Source organism: Odocoileus virginianus, chromosome 5 (genome assembly GCF_023699985.2).
Source record: "Odocoileus virginianus isolate 20LAN1187 ecotype Illinois chromosome 5, Ovbor_1.2, whole genome shotgun sequence".
Classification (NCBI taxonomy): domain Eukaryota; kingdom Metazoa; phylum Chordata; class Mammalia; order Artiodactyla; family Cervidae; genus Odocoileus; species Odocoileus virginianus.
This window is the reverse complement of record NC_069678.1, coordinates 86,231,719-86,250,766: the sequence shown is the minus strand read 5'-3', so window position 1 is coordinate 86,250,766 and position 19,048 is coordinate 86,231,719. Positions and strand designations below refer to the sequence as shown.

Sequence of the window (19,048 nt, the reverse complement as noted above, 5' to 3'; positions counted from 1 at the left end):
CAGTGCATTTAGAAGTAGCAAGCAGTTGAACTTAAAAGCCAAGTTGAATATTTTTTTTATTCTATTTGAAGCAAGAAAGGGCTATCATGCTTAAGTGATGGAGGTAGGTTTAAAAGATGAATCAGGGAGTAAGTGGTAGGATCTGGAAATAGCCATATCCCTTGGAGGGCTCCTGCAATAGCCCAAGCAAGAGAAAAGTAAGACTTTTCTATGAGTGGTTGTGCAATGAAGGAACTGATCCTTCCTTAATCCCAACAGATAAAATTCCCCAAAAGGAAGAGCAAAGAAGAGTTATCTGGGGGGAATCTCCAGCAAGAGGGAAAAGGCTGAAACAGTGTCTGTGAGGTTTTCAGATTTTCTGCCTCCTTCGGGGCTTGTCTACCTTTGAGGCCCCTGACTCTTCATCAAGACACAGCAAAAAAGCCTCCTAGCAAGGAACACCTGAGCTCCCAGGGTTTCAGTGAGCTGACCATCCCAAGTCCAAAGGTGAGGGTTTGGGAGGGAGTGGTGACAGCCATGGTGGAAATCACTCAAAAGGAGATTCTAGGGTATAAACACTGCTCCCACCCACCAAGCTGCTCCCACCCACCAAGCTCTTCTTGGACCTTTAGAGGAGATGTTGTCATGCCCCTGGGCAAGGCAAGTGGAACTAGGTTAGAGAAGAGCTGGGTGGAAGAAAATTGCCTAAGGACAAATTCATAGGATTTGGCATCTCACCTGATTAGATTTTGAGAAAAGGAAAGAGAGACAATGGAAAATAATTCTGAGAAGCCTGGGTGTTGGCACCAGGGTGACTGAAGACCTTCTAGCTGCCTTTCCACTGATTCTTACCCTCCCTAAGCAAACTTCTGGTGCTAATTTTGTTTGTTTCCCAAGCCATCTTTTCTATAGGGATTCCATTATATTTCTTAGGATAAATTAGTAAATTGGGCTCTTGTGATTTAATTACCACCTGAGTGATATCATAGAACCAACTTCTTGAATTTGCAAGTCAGAAATTCTAGCCTGACCAGTTCCTTTAATAATCCACAGTATAGGTCTGTTCTCTGATCATTTTATCACTCACAGGGTAATCATGACAATAAATTGTTTCTACAGTCAGTATATGTGTTGGGGTCGGGAAGGTCTACAATAAGAGAAGCTAAAATAGTCTCTGAGACTGAACCTCATAGAAGTAATGATAATATTTACTTAGAGATTTCTCTGTGTCTGTCCTAAAGATAAACTTTGGCTACATTTTATTAGACCTTATGGCATTCCTATGAGATACAGGCTACAGTTATGCCTGTCTTAAGAACAGAAGTTCAAAGTAATTAAATGATCTAAAGGTACACTACTAAGAAGCAATGGAACTGGGGTTCAAAGCCAGCAATTTGCACTTTTACGTATATTTATATGAAATTATCACTATAATAGTAGGCATCCACAATGCTTTTTGAATTGGAATAGATGAATCTGCAAAAAGAAACAACCCTACTTCATCACTTGTAAATGTGTGGCTGATGGTGTGTTGAAAAATACCCAGCTTCAATCAACGGGAACTGCGAGAACCCATGAAACTGCAATATAAGTACAAAAAGTTGCAAATAAATTGTTGCTATTCGTCCTGTCCGACTCTTTGTGACCTCATGGACTGCAGCATGCCAGCCTTCCCTGACCTTCACCATCTCCCGGAGCTTGCTCAAATTCTTGTTCACTGAGCTGGTGATGCCATCCAACCATCTCATCCTCTATCGTCCTCTTTTCCTCCTGCCTTCAGTCTTTCCCAGCATTAGGGTCTTTGCATCAGGTGGCCAAAGTATTGGACTTTTCAGCCTCAGCATCAGTCCTTCCAATAAATATTCAGAATTGATGCTCCTTAGGATTGACTGGCTTGATCTCCTTGCAGTCGAAGGGACTCTCAAGAGTCTTCTCCAACACCACAGTTCAAAAACATCAATTCTTCGACAGTCAGCCTTCTTTATGGTCCATACATGACTACTGGAAAAACCATAGCTTTGACTAGATGGGCTTTTGTTGGCAAAGTAATGTCTCTGCTTTTTAATATGGTGACTAGGTTTGTCATAGCTTTTCTTCCAAGGAGCAAGCATCTTTTAATTTCATGGCCGCAGTCACCATCTGCAGTGATTTTGGAGCACAAGAAAAGAAAGTCTGTCACTGTTTTCATTGTTTCCCCCACTATTTGCCATGAAGCTATGGGACCTAAATCAAATCCCCTATGACCATACAGTGGAAGTGAGAAATAGATTTAAGGGACTAGATCTGATAGACAGAGTGCCTGATGAACTATGGATGGAGGTTTGTGACATTGTACAGGAGACAGGAATCAAGACCATCCCCAAGAAAAAGAAATGCAAAACAGCAAAATGGCTGTCTAAGGAGACCTTACAAATAGCTGTGAAAAGAAGGGAAGCGAAAAGCAAAGGAGAAAAGGAAAGATAGACCCATTTGAATGCAGAGTTTTAAAGAATAGCAAGGAGAGAGAAGAACATCTTCCTCAGAGATCAATGCAAAGAAATAGAGGAGAACAATAGAATGGGAAAGACTAGAGAGCTCATCAAGAAAATTAGAGATCCCAAGGGAACATTTCATGCAAAGATGCGCTCAATAAAGGACAGAAATGGTATGGACCTAACAGAACCAGAAGATATTAAGAAGAGATGGCAAGAATACACAGAAGAACTGTACAAAAAAAGATCTTCATGACCCAGATGATCACGATGGTGTCATCACTCACCTAGAGCCAGACATCCTAGAATGTGAAGTCAAGTGGGCCTTAGGAAGCATCACTACGAACAAAGCTAGTGAAGGTGATGGAATTCCAGCTGAGCTATTTCAAATCCTGAAAGATGATGCTGTGAAAGTGCTGCACTCAAGATGCCAGCAAATATGGAAAACTCAGCAGTGGCCACAGGACTGGAAAAGGTCAGTTTTCATTCCAATCCCAAGAAAGGCAATGCCAAAGAATGCTCAAACCACTGCACAATTGAACTCATCTCACACGCTAGTAAAGTAATGTTCAAAATTCTCCAAGCCAGGCTTCAGCAAAACGTGAACCGTGAACTTCCAGATGTTCAAGCTGGTTTTAGAAAAGGCAGAGGAACCAGAGATCAAATTGCCAACATCCAATGGATCATCAAAAAAGCAAGAGAATTCCAGAAAAACATCTATTTCTGCTTTATTGACTATGCCAAAGCCTTTGACTGTGTGGATCACAATAAACTATGGAAAATTCTGAAAGAGATGGGCATACCATACCACCTGACCTACCTCTTGAGAAACCTGTATGCAGGTCAGGAAGCAACAGTTAGAACTGGACATGGAACAACAGACTGGTTCCAAATAGGAAAGGGAGTATGTCAAGACTGTATATTGTCACCCTGCTTATTTAACTTCTCTGCAGAGTACATCATGAGAAATGCTGGGCTGGATGAAGCACAAGCTGGAATCAAGCTTGCTGGGAGAAATATCAATAACCTCAGATATGCAGATGACACCACCCTTATGGCAGAAAGTGAAGGAGAACTAAAGAGCCTCTTGATGAAAGTGAAAGAGGAGAGTGAAAAAGTTGCCTTAAAGCTCCACATTCAGAAAACTAAGATCATGGCATCCGGTCCCATCACTTTATGGCAGATAGATGGGGAAACAGTGGAAACAGTGGCAGACTTAATTTTTCCGGGCTCCAAAATCACTGCAGATTATGATAGCATGAGTGAAATTAAAAGACGCTTACTCCTTGGAAGGAAAGTTATGACCAACCTAGACAGCATATTAAAAAGCAGAGACGTTACTTTGCCAGCAAAGATCAGTCTAGTCAAGGCTTGGTTTTTCCAGTGGTCATGTATGGATGTGAGATTGGACGATAAAGAAAGCTGAGTGCCAAAGAATTGATGCTTTTGAACTGTGCTGTTGGAGAAGACTCTTGAGAGTCCCTTGGACTGCAGGGAGATCCAACCAGTCCATCCTGAAGGAGATCAGTCCTGGGTGTTCATTGGAAGGACTGATGCTGAAGCTGAAACTCCAATACTTCGGCCACCTGATGCAAAGAGTTGACTCATTTGCAAGGACTCTGATGCTGGGAAAGATTAAGGGCAGGAGGAGAAGGGGACGACAGAGGATGAGATTGTTGGATGGCATCACCAACTCAATGAACATGCTTTTAGGTGAACTCCAGGAGTTGGTGATGGACAGGGAGGCCTGGCATGCTGCAGTTCATGGGTTTGCAAAGAGTCGAACATGACTGAGTGATTGAACTGAACTATGGGACCAGATGCCATATTCTTAGTTTTTTGAATTATGAGTTTTAAGCCAACTTTTCAACTCTCCTCTTTCACTTTCATCAAGAGGCTCTTTAGTTTCTCTTCAATTTCTTTCTTAAGGGTGGTGTCAACATATCTGAGGTTATTGATATTTCTCCCGGCAATCTTGATACCAGTTTGTGATTCATCAAGCTTGGTGTTTTGCATGATGTACTCGGCATAGTAGTTAAATAAGCAGGGTGACAACACACAGTCTTGTCATACTCCTTTCTCAATTTGGAACCAGTCTGTTGTTCCATGTCCTGTTCTAACTGTTACAAGTTCTTGACCTGCATATAGATTTCTCAGGAGGCAGGTCAGGTAGTGTGGTATTCCCATCTCTATCAGAATTTTCCACAGTTTGTTGTAATCCACAGAGTCAAAGGCTTTAGCATAGTCAATGAAGCAGATGTTTTTCTGGAATTCTTTTGCTTTTTCTATGATTCAACCGATGTTGCCAATTTGATCTCTGGTTCCTCTCCCTTTTCTAAATCCAGCTTGAACATCTGGAAGTTCTCTGTTCACGTATTGTTCAAGCCGGACTTTTTTATATAGTTATATTTTCTGTGTGTGTACGCGAGTGCATGTACAAACGAGAGAAAGAGAGAGAATGACATTTGTGCCAGGGCAGGGACTTTCTTGCCTAGGCTTCAGGTAGTATTAACAATCATATCAATGCTGTATCAATGATATGAGCCTGGATGAATATGCCAATGAGTGTAGACAGAAAAGAGACTGAAAGACTGTGCCTGCTGCATTTAGAAATCAGAATGGAAGAAGAAGAAGAGAAACAATGAAAAAACACCAGAAGAATGTGGAGACTTGAAAACTATGTGAAATCAAGTGTTGGGGAATGATCAACAATGCCAAATACTGCTAAGAAACTGATAAATTAAGACTCAGAACTCAAGATTTAACACAGCAAAAGTGGTAAATGACTGGTTACATTAAAAAGAGCAGCTTCAGCAAGTAGTGGGGAATGAAATCCTGGCTGAAAAGGGTTCAAGAGAGAATGAAAAGAGAATAAGTGGAAACAGAGAGTTTGGCTATCCCTTTAGAGAAGTTTTTCCATAAAGGAGAGCAAAGAAGCAGAAAGAAAACTAGAGGAGGCCGTGGTGAAGTCAAGGAAAAGTTTTGGTCTAATAACAGGATAGAACAAGTGATGACTTTGTATCTCCAGTCCTACCCTCTCTATAGCTTCACAGACATATACCCAAGTGCCTATCTGGTATCTCCATTCAGATGTCTCACAGGAGAGTCAAACCTTCTTCCTTTTTAAAATTGAGGTGTAGTTGACTTATATTAGCTTCAGACATACAACTGGTGATTCAAATTTTTACAGATTATACTCCATTTATAGTTATAAAATATTGGCTATATTCCCTGGGGTGTACAATATATCCTTGTATTAATAACCTATTTATTTTATACATTGTAGTCTGTGCCTCTTAATCCCTTACACCTATCTTGTCCCTACCCCCTTTTCCTCTCACCAGTAACCAGTAGTTTGTATATCTGAGTCTGTTTCTATTTTGTTATACTCATCAGTTTGTTTTATTTGTTACGATTCCACATATAAGTGATAACCTACAGTATTTGCCTTTATTTGACTTATTTCACTAAATATGATACCCTCCAGGACCATTCCTCTTCCTGTAAATATCTAAGTCTCATTCCTTTTTTCTGCCTAATATTACATTGTACATATACACCACACGCGCTTTAAATTCTGTTTATTGAATTGTAAAATGATGATAGTAACTTTTCACGGTATTATTTTTTAGAATTTTTGGTCTTTATTGAATTTGTTACAATATTGCTTCTGCTTTATGTTTTGTTTTTTTGGCCAGGAGGCATGTGGGATCTTAGCTCCCCCACCAGGAGAGAACCCACACCCCCTTTATTAGAAGGCAAAATAATAAAAACTGGACTATCAGGGGAGTCACTATTTAGTAGGATTAAATGAATTAATATATGTAATGAATTTAGAAAGTTCAGTTCAGTTCAGTTCAGTGGCTCACTCTTTGTGACCCCATGGACTGCAGCACACCAGGCCTCGATGTCCATCCTAACTCCCGGAGTCCACCCAAAAACATGTTCATTGAGTCGGTGATGCCATCCAAACATCTCATCCTCTGTCATCCCCTTCTCCTCCTGCCCTCAATCTTTCCCAGCATCAGGGTTTTTTCCAACGAGTCAGTTCTTCGCATCAGGTGGATATTGGAGCTGCAGCTTCAATATCAGTCCTTCCAATGAATATTCAGGACTGATTTCCTTTAGGATTGACTGCTTTGATCTCCTTGCCGTCCAAGGGACTCTCAAGAGTTTTCTCCAACACCACAGTTCAAAAGCATCAATTCTTCAGTGCTCAGCTTTCTTTATAGTCTAACTCTCACATCCATACACGACTACTGGAAAAACCATTGCCTTGACTAGATGGACCTTTGTTGGCAAAGTAATGTCTCTGCTTTTTAATATGCTGTCTAGGTTGGTCATAACTTCTCTCCCAAGGAGTAAGCATCTTTTAATTTCATGGCTGCAGTCACCATCTGCAGTGATTTTGGAGCCCCCCAAAATAAAGTCTGCCACTGTTTCTACTGTTTTCCCATCTGTCTGCCATGAAGTGATGGGACCGGATGCCATGATCTTAGTTTTCTGAATGTGGAGCTTTAAGGCAACTTTTTCACTCTCCTCTTTCACTTTCATCAAGAGGCTCTTTACTTCTTCACTTTCTGCCATAAGGGTGGTGTCATCTGCATATCTGAGGTTATTGATATTTCTCCCAGCAATCTTGATTCCAGCTTGTGCTTCATCTAGCCCAGCATTTCTCATGATGTACTCTGTGTTTAAGTTAAATAAGCAGGGTGACAATATACAGCCTTGACATACTCCCTTTCCTATTTGGAACCAGTCTGTTGTTCCATGTCCAGTTCTAACTGTTGCTTCCTGACCTGCATACAGGTTTCTCAAGAGATAGGTCAGGTGGTCTGGTATTGCCATCTCTTTCAGAATTTTCCACAGTTTTTTGCGATCCACACAAAGGCTTTGGCATAGTCAATAAAGAAGAAATAGATATTTCTCTAGAACTCTCTTGCTTTTTTGATGATCCAACAGATGTTGGTAATTTGATCTCTGGTTCCTCTGCCTTTTCTAAAACCAGCTTGAACATCTGGAAGTTCACGGTTCACGTTTTGCTGAAGCCTGGCTTGGAGAATTTTGAGCATTACTTTACTAGCGTGTGAGATGAGTTCAATTGTGCAGTGGTTTGAGCATTCTTTGGCATTGCCTTTCTTCGGGATTGGAATGAAAACTGAACTTTTCCAGTCCTGTGGCAGTTGCTGAGTTTTCCAAACTTGCTGGCATCCTGAGTACAGCACTTTCACAGCATCATCTTTTAGGATTTGAAATAGCTCAGCTGGAATTCCATCACCTCCACTAGCTTTGTTTGCAGTGATGCTTCCTAAGGCCAACTTGACTTCACATTCCAGGATGTCTGGCTCTAGGTGAGTGATGACACCATTGTGATTATCTGGGTCATGAAGATCTTTTTTGTACAGTTCTTCTGTGTATTCTTGCCACCTCTTCTTAATATCTTCTGCTTCTGCTAGGTCCATATCATTTCTGTCCTTTATTGAGCCCATCTTTGCATGAAATGTCCCCTTTGTATCCCTAGTTTTCTTGACGAGATCTCTAGTCTTTCCCATTCTACTGTTTTCCTCCATTTCTTTGCACTGATCACTGAGGAAGGCGTTCTTATCTCTCCTTGCTATTCTTTGGAACTCTGCATTCAAATGGGTATAACTTTCCTTTTCTCCTTTGCTTTTTGCTTCTCTTCTTTTCACAGCTATTTGTAAGGCCTCCTTATACAGCCATTTTGCTTTTTTGCATTTCTTTTTCTTGGGGATGGTCCTGATCCCTGACTCCTGCACAAAGTCACGAAGCTCTGTCCATAGTTCATCAGGTACTCTGTCTATCAGATCTAGTCCCTTAAATCTATTTGTCACTTCTACTGTATAATCGTTAGGGATTTGATTTAGGTCATACCTGAATGGTCTAGTGGTTTTCCCTACTTTCTTTAAGTCTGAATTTGGCAATAAGGAGTTCATGATCTGAGCCACAGTCAGCTCCAGGTCTTGTTTTTGCTGATTGTATAGAACTTCTCTATCTTTGGCTGCAAAGAATATAATCAACCTGATTTCGGTGTTGACCATCTGGTGATGTCCATGTGTAGAGTTTTCTCTTGTGTTATTGGAAGAGGTTATTTGCCATGACCAGTGCGTTCTCTTGGCAAAACTCTATTAGCCTTTTCCCTGCTTCATTCTGTACTCCAAGGCCAAATTTGCCTGTTACTCCAGGTGTTTCTTGACTTCCTACTTTTGCATTCCAGTCCCCTATAATGAAAGGGACATCTTTTCTGTGTATTAGTTCAAGAAGGTCTTGTAGGTCTTCATAGAACCATTCAACTCCAGCTTCTTCATCATTACTGGTCGGGGCATAGACTTGGATTACCATGATATTGAATGGTTTGCCTTGGAAATGAACAGAAAATTACCTAGCACATATTAAATTTAGAAAATTACCTCCATCCATGGAATTTTCTAGGCAAGAGTACTGGAGTGGGTTGCCATTTCCTTCTCCAAGAAAATTACCTAGCACATATTAAATCTCAATGAATATGGATGATAATGATTACTATTATTATTACGAATTGCTGGCTTACAGGACATGTGCATCTTTAATTATTACACATTTTTCTCCTAAATGATGTATCAATTTACACTCTATCAGCAGCATGTAAGTTCCATTTTCCTAATTCCTAGCACATGGAACTAATTTAAAACTTCTCCCAAGCTGATGGGTATGGAATTATATCTCACTGCTGTTTTAATTTGTACTTTGATAGTTACAGTAAAGTTAGGTATCTTGTCATGGGTTTAACAGCCATCAAGTTTTTTTGGGAGTGGCCTACCTCATAATATCTTTTCTCTACTTTTCTATTAGATTGTTTGCTTTTTTCCTTTTGGTTTTGGTGACTTCTCGGATAGTAATCCTTTGATGGTTATATATGTAATGAACATTGTCTAGTCTTTGGGTTGTCATCATGCACCACCTTTTAAAACTTGTTACTGCAGAATTAACAATTTTAATCTAATAATATTTTCCCTCATGGTTTGTGCTTTTTGGATCTTAAGAAATTCTTCTCCATTTTTATATCATATTTATATTTCCTTTACTCTATCCAACATTTATTTTTAGATATGGTTTGAGGTAAAAATCCTTTTTTTTTTTTTCTTTTGGAAAAAAATGTTCCAGCGCCATTTATTGAAAAGTTCATCCTTTAGCCACTGACGTGTAATGCCCTCTCTGTTATCATCCACGTTCCCATGGGGGTAGTCTTCATTTCAACCTCACAACCTCCACAACCTTGCTTATTATTATTGTTTTCTACTGGGGATGCTTTCCTTTCAAAAGGCTCTTCTCCTGGCTCTCGTTCTTCAGATCACAGCTCAAACATCATTCTTTCATATCTAGATTATGTCTGCATGTATGTCCCGTCTCACTGACGCCGTAAATCCAAAAGTAATGGAAGGACGGCAGTGGACAGGAACTTCTGGCCAGTTGTTGCCAGGCTGTTGCCAGGGCGGTTGTTGAGAAGGCCGCGGAGGGGAGGAGCGTCCAGAATTCCAATGACGGAATCCAGCGGGCGCCCGAGTCGCCCCGGAGTGCGTCACCACGCGCGGTCGGCCGGGGGCGGGGCCAGGTCTGAGTCACGTGGCTTGGTTGCCTACGCGCTGCTGGGCCGTGGGAAGATGGCGGACGGAAAGGGAGACGCCGCCGCCACCGCCGGGGCTGGGGCTGAGGCTTCGGAAGGAGCCGGAGCCGGAGAAGGAACCGAGACTGAGTCCATGGCTCGGGGCCATAGTCCCGCATCTCCGGCGCCGGTAGCCTCCGGATTGCGACCCTGTCTGTGGCAGCTGGAGACAGAACTGAGGGAGCAGGAGGTGTCGGAGGTCTCATCTTTGAACTACTGTCGGAGCTTCTGCCAGGTGAGGGGCGGACTGGCTGGCTGAGGGCGGCGGGGCGGGGAGGCCAGGGGAAGAGGCCCCGGATCCGTTGCTGCTGCCGGGGCTGGACTGATAGGCGCCACCTCCGTGTCTTGCCGCGCCCCCGGGGCCGGGAAGGCCCAGTTCGAAAGCCCAGCCGTTGGCCCCCCTCCGCCAAGTGCCCGACTTTGGCCACCGCCAGGGAGGGTTGCGCTGGGTCAGACTGAGAGCTGAGAGGGCGCCGGCGGCTCCCTGGAAGGGCCGTGCCCTGTCGTCGTTGCTTGTCCCTCAGCCGGGTGGTTGGAGCGCCATTGCCTGTTGAAAGATTGATTGCTCGTTTCTGCCAGGAGATCCTTTTTTGAGTGCAGATCTCCAAATTGGAAAGCCTGGATTTTCCTAAATAATTCGGAGATATATGTTTGGGCCAGAGACTTATCTTTGGAGTCAACGTCTTTTGGGCCCCTGAAAGTATGACAGTTGGCTTTGAAAGGCGTCTAGGGCTTTCTGTTTAGGGATTGTGGTGGTTTGGTTTTGGCTGCCTTTTGGGGAGGGGGGGAGGGGGTATTAAAGCTGTTCTTTCGCCTTTGCTATGTTCTTTGGAGAATTGTGCTGCCAGAAATGAGGCTCTTGATCCTTGCAATGGTTATTCGGGTCTTTGAGTAGAAGAGGATTGGGAAAGATGTGGAGTGTGGTCTGTTTTGGCAGTTCTGTGACCATTTCTGTGCCATAGTGGGTCCTAACCTATGATTACGTATTTCTTGGTATGCTGAGTTTCCTTTCCATGATCACGTCGCGATTTTTCTTTATAAATTTTGAAGATGTGTCATGATTATTTCTTCGTCTGCTTGTTTGTTCTAATCAGGTCTTGGTCCCGCCCTTCTGCTTCTCACCTGGTGCACCTTAAAGAATGCAAAATAATGGTAGTGTTTTGGCACTTGGGCTCTTAATGAGTAGTTGAGTGTGCAGAATAAATTGCGGTGTTCCAAAGTTATTATTTTGAGGGACAATTTGCTCTGTTGGTCCGGAGGAGGATCAAAAATTGACTTGATTGATTGCTTTTCTCTCTCCTCTGCTAAGCCAGAGGCACTTCCTCTTGAATGAATTTTGACCTTGCCAGTGAATCTTTTCCATACATTGTATCACTCCAGTTTGTGTACAACCTGCAGACTTTACCCTGAACTGTGAAGCACTAAGGTGTCCTTTGCATCCTCACTCTCAATGAACATTCTTACTATACAAATTTACAAACTTACTGACTCCATAGGATGGTGCCAGACACTTTACCAAGTGCTGAGGAAACATGAATCAGACAGCATTTACCCTTGATGAGTTTACCATATGGAGGAGGTAGTAGAAATAACAGTGTTGCCAGATGCAGTTTTTGTGATGATGGAAGAGGATACCTTGTACAAAGGGGGGCGGGGCTCATGGGACATCTTATGGGAAGACAGTCAGCTAGTAAAAATAAATGTAAAGGTTAACTTAGAAGTTACTGGGAGAGGCCAATTTAGATGGAGTGGCCTGAGAAGGCCCTGTGCCTGAAGCGTTGAAAATGAGCCTTGTTAAGTATCGGGAAAGGAGGTGGCATTATAGTGTTAATGGTGGAGATGAGAAGGAGAGAAGAGGGAACTAATTGGACCAGGATTAGTGAGGAGGAGAGCAGAACTGTTGGTTTGGGATAAGCCTCCTAAGCTTTCGTTGTCTTCTTGGAAGGATAGCAGGAATGGATATAACCAATCAAATTGAAGCTTGTCAGTGAATAACGTGTGTGTGTGTGTGTGTGTGTGTGTGTGTGTGTCTTTAAGCCTAGTACTGGCGGCTTTGATTTTGATTGATTTTTAATGTATTGTCTTTGCAACACTTAGATATGTGAGGGCATAGAAGAGTTTTCTTTTTTTTTAGAAGAGTTTTTAAAAGAAAATATTTTTGTAATTTTTTTTAGTGAATTTTTTTTTTTTTGTCTGAAATTTTCCTGAAACAGTTTTTTACACTTATAAAATAAAAGTATCAGTGACAATATGTTGTAATAGAAAGCATTGGATTGGGAGTTATTTGGGTCTTAATTGTAACTCTACCACTTACTAGCTAATAACCTTGGGCCAAATGTGACTGTGAGATTATGTTTTGTTTTCTGACCTTTATCTACTTGTAATGCTTTATACAAACAGAACAGAAAGTTTATTTTCAACTCTTCACAATATTTGTCACATTATTTTGGCACATTTTTTCCCATAGCCCAGTCAACTTAGGGTGTCCTTTCTTATCAGATACGGAATTTTTTTTTTTTTTTTTTTTTTATGATGAAGTAGGAATGATTTCACCATCCAGATTTGGTTGAATAGCTTTTGGTTTCACAATGGAAAGGCAGTGTCAGATTTTTTCACCTACTGACTGTGTGTGTGCCCGACATTGCACTTAGTGCTGGAAATAGGGATCTGCCCTGCAGGAGTACCCAAGCAATGTGTAAACAGAAGTAGTGATGTTACATTATTATAAAGGCCTCACCTGTGCTCCCTGGGATGCTTAACTGCCACAAAAGGTGTTTTTATCATGTGTTTAAGTTAGAGATATTGAGTATGCAAAGTAGAACCTCCTGCAACAGGCTGGGACCATATTCCCTCTAGCTTTTGCTGCACTTGTAAGAAATGGCTCTGTCTTTGGAATTGCACCAAATCAAGAAATAAACTAGCATATGAAAGGATAGAGAAGCTTGTTTCATTCTGGGCATGTTTTCAATTTTTAGAAGTTTGTAAAGATGATCAAAATGAAACTTCATAAGTAATGGTTACTAAGAAAATGATCTTTAGATGAAGTCGTAGTCAGTGAAAATTTGTATTCAGTGACTGTTGGATGTGGATTCCGCACCCCCCCCCCCCCCCGTTCCTTTTCTGAAAACATTGTCTGCCAGACTTTGTGGATAAGATTAACTCTAGAAAACAGTCTTTCTTTGTCTTGCTGAAAAATTGATGATATCCTCTCAGGTTCTTACTATGTTTTGGGAACCCAGATTCCTGAAGTTTTCCATCTGGTTGGTGTATTTGTAACACAGATTTTGAAGACTTACAGTAGACTTCATTACAAAATTGACATTATTGAGTGAATGATTATACTTTGAGAGTATTGGGCACAGTAGCTTTATGAGTAATCCTTGTTTACGAGACACTTCCAGTTTTGGACTAACAGGAACTGTAGATTTTTAAATGTTAACTCAGTGAGTATTGAATATATTTCAGTTTTCCCTAGATTAGTGATTGGGTCCAAAGGCCCAAGTCAGATTATCATTCTATACCATCTTTACCATTTAAACTAGCTGTGTGACCTTGGGTCATGTTAATTTTCTTTAAACCGAAGTTTCTTATTTGCAAATATAATAATAGTACTTATTGTTCTCTATGTAAATACATTGTTGTGTGGACTAGATAAAACAATCTCTGTAAAAAGCCAGTGACTCTGAAACTGAGTTATCCAGATTTCTTGGGATGAAAAGTCTTAACAACCTTGCCCCCAGCTTACTTTTCAGCTCTTGAGTAGCCAGTCTCACCACCCCAGTTCTACCCTTACTTAGAATTACTGTACTTGGATACCATGGACCAAGTTTGGGATCTCAGTTACTCTGTGGTTAAAATCGTGCCTTCAAGTTTTTAGGTGCATTATTTTGGAAAGATGATCTTAACTGTCATTGGATTCATCAAGATCCAAAACACACGTTAGGCTTTCAGTAAATATTTCCCAGGTGACTGATCTACAAAGGATGGCATTACTACTTTAACAAGAGCTCAGTTCATCCAGCATTTTTAGGTCTTTCCCTTTCATTGTGCTGTGAAAAGTGAAAGTCCCTTGGTCCTTTCCAACTCTTTGTGACCCCATGGACTATACAGTCCATGGAATTCTCCAGGCCAGAATAGTGGAGTGGTTAGCCTTTCCCTTCACCAGCTGAACCACAGGGGAAGCCTGAGAATACTGGAATGGGTAGCCTATCCTTTCCCATTGGATCTTCCCAACCCAGGAATTGAACCAGGGTCTCCTGCATTGCAGGCGGTTCATTACCATCTGAGCTATCAGGGAAGCCCCTTCATCGTGCTGTTCTATCCTTTCTCACATTTTCTGCATGGCTGACTTTCCTTCTCTAGGGCCCTGTGCAAATGTCACCTTATCTGTGAGGCTTTCCTTGATTTTAATAGATTTCCTTTTAGTTGTTTGCTCTTTTTTGACACTTTGTATATACCTGTTGTTCAGTCGCTCAGTTGTGTCTGACTTTTTGTGACCCTGCGGACTGCAGCACACCAGGCTTCCCTGTCCTTCACCATCTCCCAGAGCTTGCTCAAACTCAGGCCCATTGAGTCAGTGATGCCATGCAACCATCTCATCCTCTGTCATCTCCTTCTCCTCTACCTTCTATCTTTCCCAGCATCCAGGTCTTTTCTAATGAGTCAGCTCTTTGCATCAGATGGCCAAAGTATTGGAGCTGCAGCTTCAGCATCAGTCCTTCCAATGAATATTCAGGGTTGATTTCCTTTAGGATTGACTGGTTTGACCTCCTTGCAGTCCAGGGGACTCTCAAGAGTCTTCCCCAACACCGAAGTTTGAAAGCATCAGTTGTGTGCTTAGCCTTCTTTATGGTCTAGCTCTCACATCCATAAGTGACTATTGGAAAAACCATAGCTTTGACTAGACAGACTTTTGTCAACAAAATAATGTCTCTGCTTTTTTAATATACTATGTAGGCTTATCATAGCTTTTCTTCCAAGGAGCAAGTGTCTTTTTATTTAGTGGCTACAGTCACTGTCTGCAGTGATTTTGGAGCCCAAGAAAATAGTCTGTCACTGTTTCCATTGTTTCCCCATCTATTTGCCATGAAGTGATGGGACCAGATGCCATATTCTTAGTTCTTTGAATGTTGAGTTTTAAGCCAACTTTTCCACTCTCTTCTTTTACCTTTATTAGTAAGCTCTTTAATTTTTCTTCACTTTCTGCCATAAGGGTGGTGTTACCAAAATATCTGAGGTTATTGATATTTCTCCTGGCAATCTTGATTCTGGCTTGCATATACCTATTTGGTTTTAACTCTTTTTCTTGCTGTCAAGGTCTTAGTTCAGGCTTCATAATGTCCTTTTACAGCTCTTCACTAATCTTCCTTGCCTTCCAAGTGACCTTATCTACAGTCCATTTTGGTGTTCCTTCTAAATTATAAACATGATCTTGTTGGTCACTTTATTCACTAAAATTCTTCCTTTTTTTTTTTTTTTTTTTTGCCCCAAAGGCAAGATAAAATTCACACTTATTAACCTGGCAAGCAAAGCTTTTTAGGGTCTGGACTGTTCCACCCCTTACACCCAACTCTCTCTCTCTCTCTTTTTTTCTGGTCTATCTTCACCCCAGTGTTCATCTCTTAGTCGGCTTGACTAATCCCAGGGTCCTCCCTTAACTCATCTGCTTATCTATCCTTGACTACCTGGCTCAAATAATAAGTGTTTTCAAACATTTTCTGATTTCATTAGATAGAATGAGGTGACTCTTCCACTTAGAATATGTACTCCAGTAGCATCTTGTACATCAGCATGGTACCTGAATTTTTTTTCCCCGTGTTTATTTCTTGTATTGACTAGTAAGCCAACAAGTCTTTGTTTTACTCTTGGTACCTAGAAATTAATACAATGCCTGGCCCACAGAACTAATTTATTGAATAAATTTTGTAGGAACACCTAATGTAAAATCTGGTATGTTAACAGGCAGTTTTATCATAAGAAATTATTGTAAAGAAACAGGGTAGATTTTGGTCATTTCTTAGAGACATTACTTGTCAATTTGGCTTACATTCATATTAAGGTACACATTTACATGTGTGAAATGAGGGCTAGAGTTGACGGAGAGGGGCAAATAGGAGGCGTTATATAGTATTGAGAAAGATGCTAGGGCTTCCCAGATGGCTCAGTGGTAAAGTATCTGCCTGCCAATGCAGGAGACTCGGGAGACTCGGGTTCGATCCCTGGGTTGGGAAAATCCCCTGGAGTATGAAACGGCAACCCGTTCCAGTATTCTTGCCTGGAAAATCCCATGGACAGAGGAGCTTGGTGGGCTGGAACCCGTGGGGTTGCAAAGAGTCAGACACGACTGAGCACACATGACTTGGAGATGCTGAGATAGGAAGGATCAGTCTTCCAAACTCCTTGAGGTTGGTGGCCATGAAGACTCTTGAGCAATATCTTTTTACTTTTGCTTCTTTCAATTATTTAGTTTAAAAGGTTTTTATTAAATGCATTAGCTTTTCTTCTTGTGTTGCCTTCTCTTGGGAGATAGCTATATAGGAACTAGAGAACAGTTAGTTATAATCACAAAAACTAGTTTTTCAGTGCATATAACCAAAACATTATTGTAAAAGTGATCTGTGAAGCAGTGGGAGCTCTGGGTGCTGTCATTTACCGTGGTACAACCTAGTCTCTTAAACTGTAGCTTCTAGTGACTTCTGTGCCTACCTGTGGATCATGCTCTTCTGAACCCACGTTAGTAAAAAACCTAAATAGAAAACATCACTTATTTCAAGACTGCAAAGGCATTGGCAGACTAAAAAATATTTGCTTTCATTCTGTTCTAGACACCTGTCACCTGTCCCAGAGGTCTCCCTTGACTGTCTTATCTGAAGCAGCACATCCCCATCTTCTCTTGACTCCTCAGCACTCCTTTATAGTTCTTTTCATCGCTGACTGCTGTCTGACACGTCTGTCTGTCTGCCCACCTGGAATGGGAGCAGCATGCGGGTGTTGATTGTTCTGTTTACCTACCTATATTAGTCCCTGGCTTTTAATAGCTGCTCAGTCAGTATTTGTTGATCCTTGGTCTCCTTCCTTCCATGAATCCTTGACTAGACTTCTTGAGAGTAACAAGGGAGCTTTAACCTATCTTAATCAAGAAATATGAACTTTTTTTGTCAAGAAGGTTATGCTGCTTCCAGTAGGGATCAGGTCTACTATTCTTGTGTTTTGATTAACTAAAAGTAGTTATCTTGTTTTAATTTTATTTACATTTTCTAAGAACTTCCCCTCGTTTCTTATATTCCACAAACATTTAAAGTAATAAATTTTTCAGCAAGGTTTGTTTAGCCAGATTGAAGTATTTATTTTGGATATGATTGGCACCATATTAGAAAACCCGAACATGGATTGCAAGTTGATATAAAAAAATAGATTCCTGAAACTTTCATTGCTGATAGAAGCCAACATGGAAACCCTGTAAAAAAAAAATAGATATTTAATTTATTGAGCATCTTTTTGTGTGCCAGGCACGTGGGTAAGTGGTGGTATTTTCCTTTTACAGATAGAAAACTGAGACTCAGGGAAATTATGTAACTTTCTCAAGATCACACAGCTGTGGTGAAGTCTGACTCCAGAGCCTATGCTGTTTTTTTTTTTTAATCAACATTTCCTAAATTATGTTTGCTCCATGAAATACATGTATTCATAAGCACTTCTTGAAATAAGGATTCTGTGTTCATGTAAGTTGGGATGATGTTTGGAAAAATGCTTTTTTTTAAAAAAAAAATACAAGACTCACAATATACATTGTGACTCCTAGAAAGACATTTAAGTTTTGTATAACATTTATTAAGATAAGGGTGTCTATAGAACATTTTGCCATGTTCTAAACCTGTATCAGCCCCCAAATCACATGTTTTGCTTTCATTATAGTAAAGCAAATCACTATGGTGAATAGTTGATTGCTTTATGTTTCTGCACAGCACCGAGTTTTGATTTCTTGGTTTCGGCTTCGACTGGGAGCTTTTTATAAAAAATTTCCTTCCAAAGTTTTTGCAATTTTTAGATTATATTTATTGTCCCAAATGAACAATATTTTAATGTATTAGAACTTTTTGGAAATTGAGAATGAATTGTATTTCAGACATATTTTGAGTTCAAGTTTATTCATCTAGGTTTTCCTGTATTTCTGCAACACAGGTAGCTTGGGAACTATTAATACTGATGTATTTATCTGTTTCTCCTCACTTTTGTGCTATACTGATTTCTCAATGTGTTTTCTTGAGGCCTTTTCTGGTCGTTTTGGGGGGAATCTAGTAGCTGATTGTGCTGACATTTATTTGGTTTTAAAGTATTTTTACTCCCAAAGAGATAACCTGAGTGTGCCACATTAGCCAGAACAGTAATGCCTTTTAATATGGACACTTATAAGAATTATTACTAGGTATGATAGAATAAATGACTTAGCTTGGGAATTGTATTTTTATGATAAATGTATGTATAAAATAGGTGTATTTTAATTTATGATTTTGTTTTCTTTTTTCATGTATATATATATATATATTTATATATATGTTTAAGGTATATAAGATATCTTAAGGTAATAAAACTGAATACTTATTTTTTGTTTTTTGTGACTCCAGACTGATGCATGCTCTTTCTAGAAGTTTAAGACAAGATGTATAAATGCATAAAGCAGAAAGTGAAAGTACCATGCAGTCTCACTGTTTAACTCATAAACACATTCTAATTGTAAAAAACTAGAATAATGTAAGAGAAGAGAAAGTAAAGATGAAAGCTATCACATACCCTCTATATTTCAGTGCTACATTTTCTTTAGATAACAGTTTGGGAATTAAAAGTTACAACACATTAAAATATTTTTCATTTTCATCATTCTTTCATATACTTACAGAATTTTTCTGTATGATATGTACTGTCTTTAAAAAATAGTGTC

General features: G+C 40.4%; 1 protein-coding gene across 1 annotated transcript in view; it reads left to right on the top strand.

The window, feature by feature from the left end:
* Window positions 1-10,077: 10,077 nt before the first annotated feature.
* Window positions 10,078-19,048, top strand: part of RLF (RLF zinc finger) — an 80,741-nt gene continuing 71,770 nt past the window's right edge. The window contains exon 1 of the mRNA XM_020894094.2: window positions 10,078-10,345. Within this exon, the coding sequence (XP_020749753.2) occupies window positions 10,109-10,345 (237 nt within the window). The 5' untranslated portion in view covers window positions 10,078-10,108. The remainder of the gene's footprint in view (window positions 10,346-19,048) is intronic.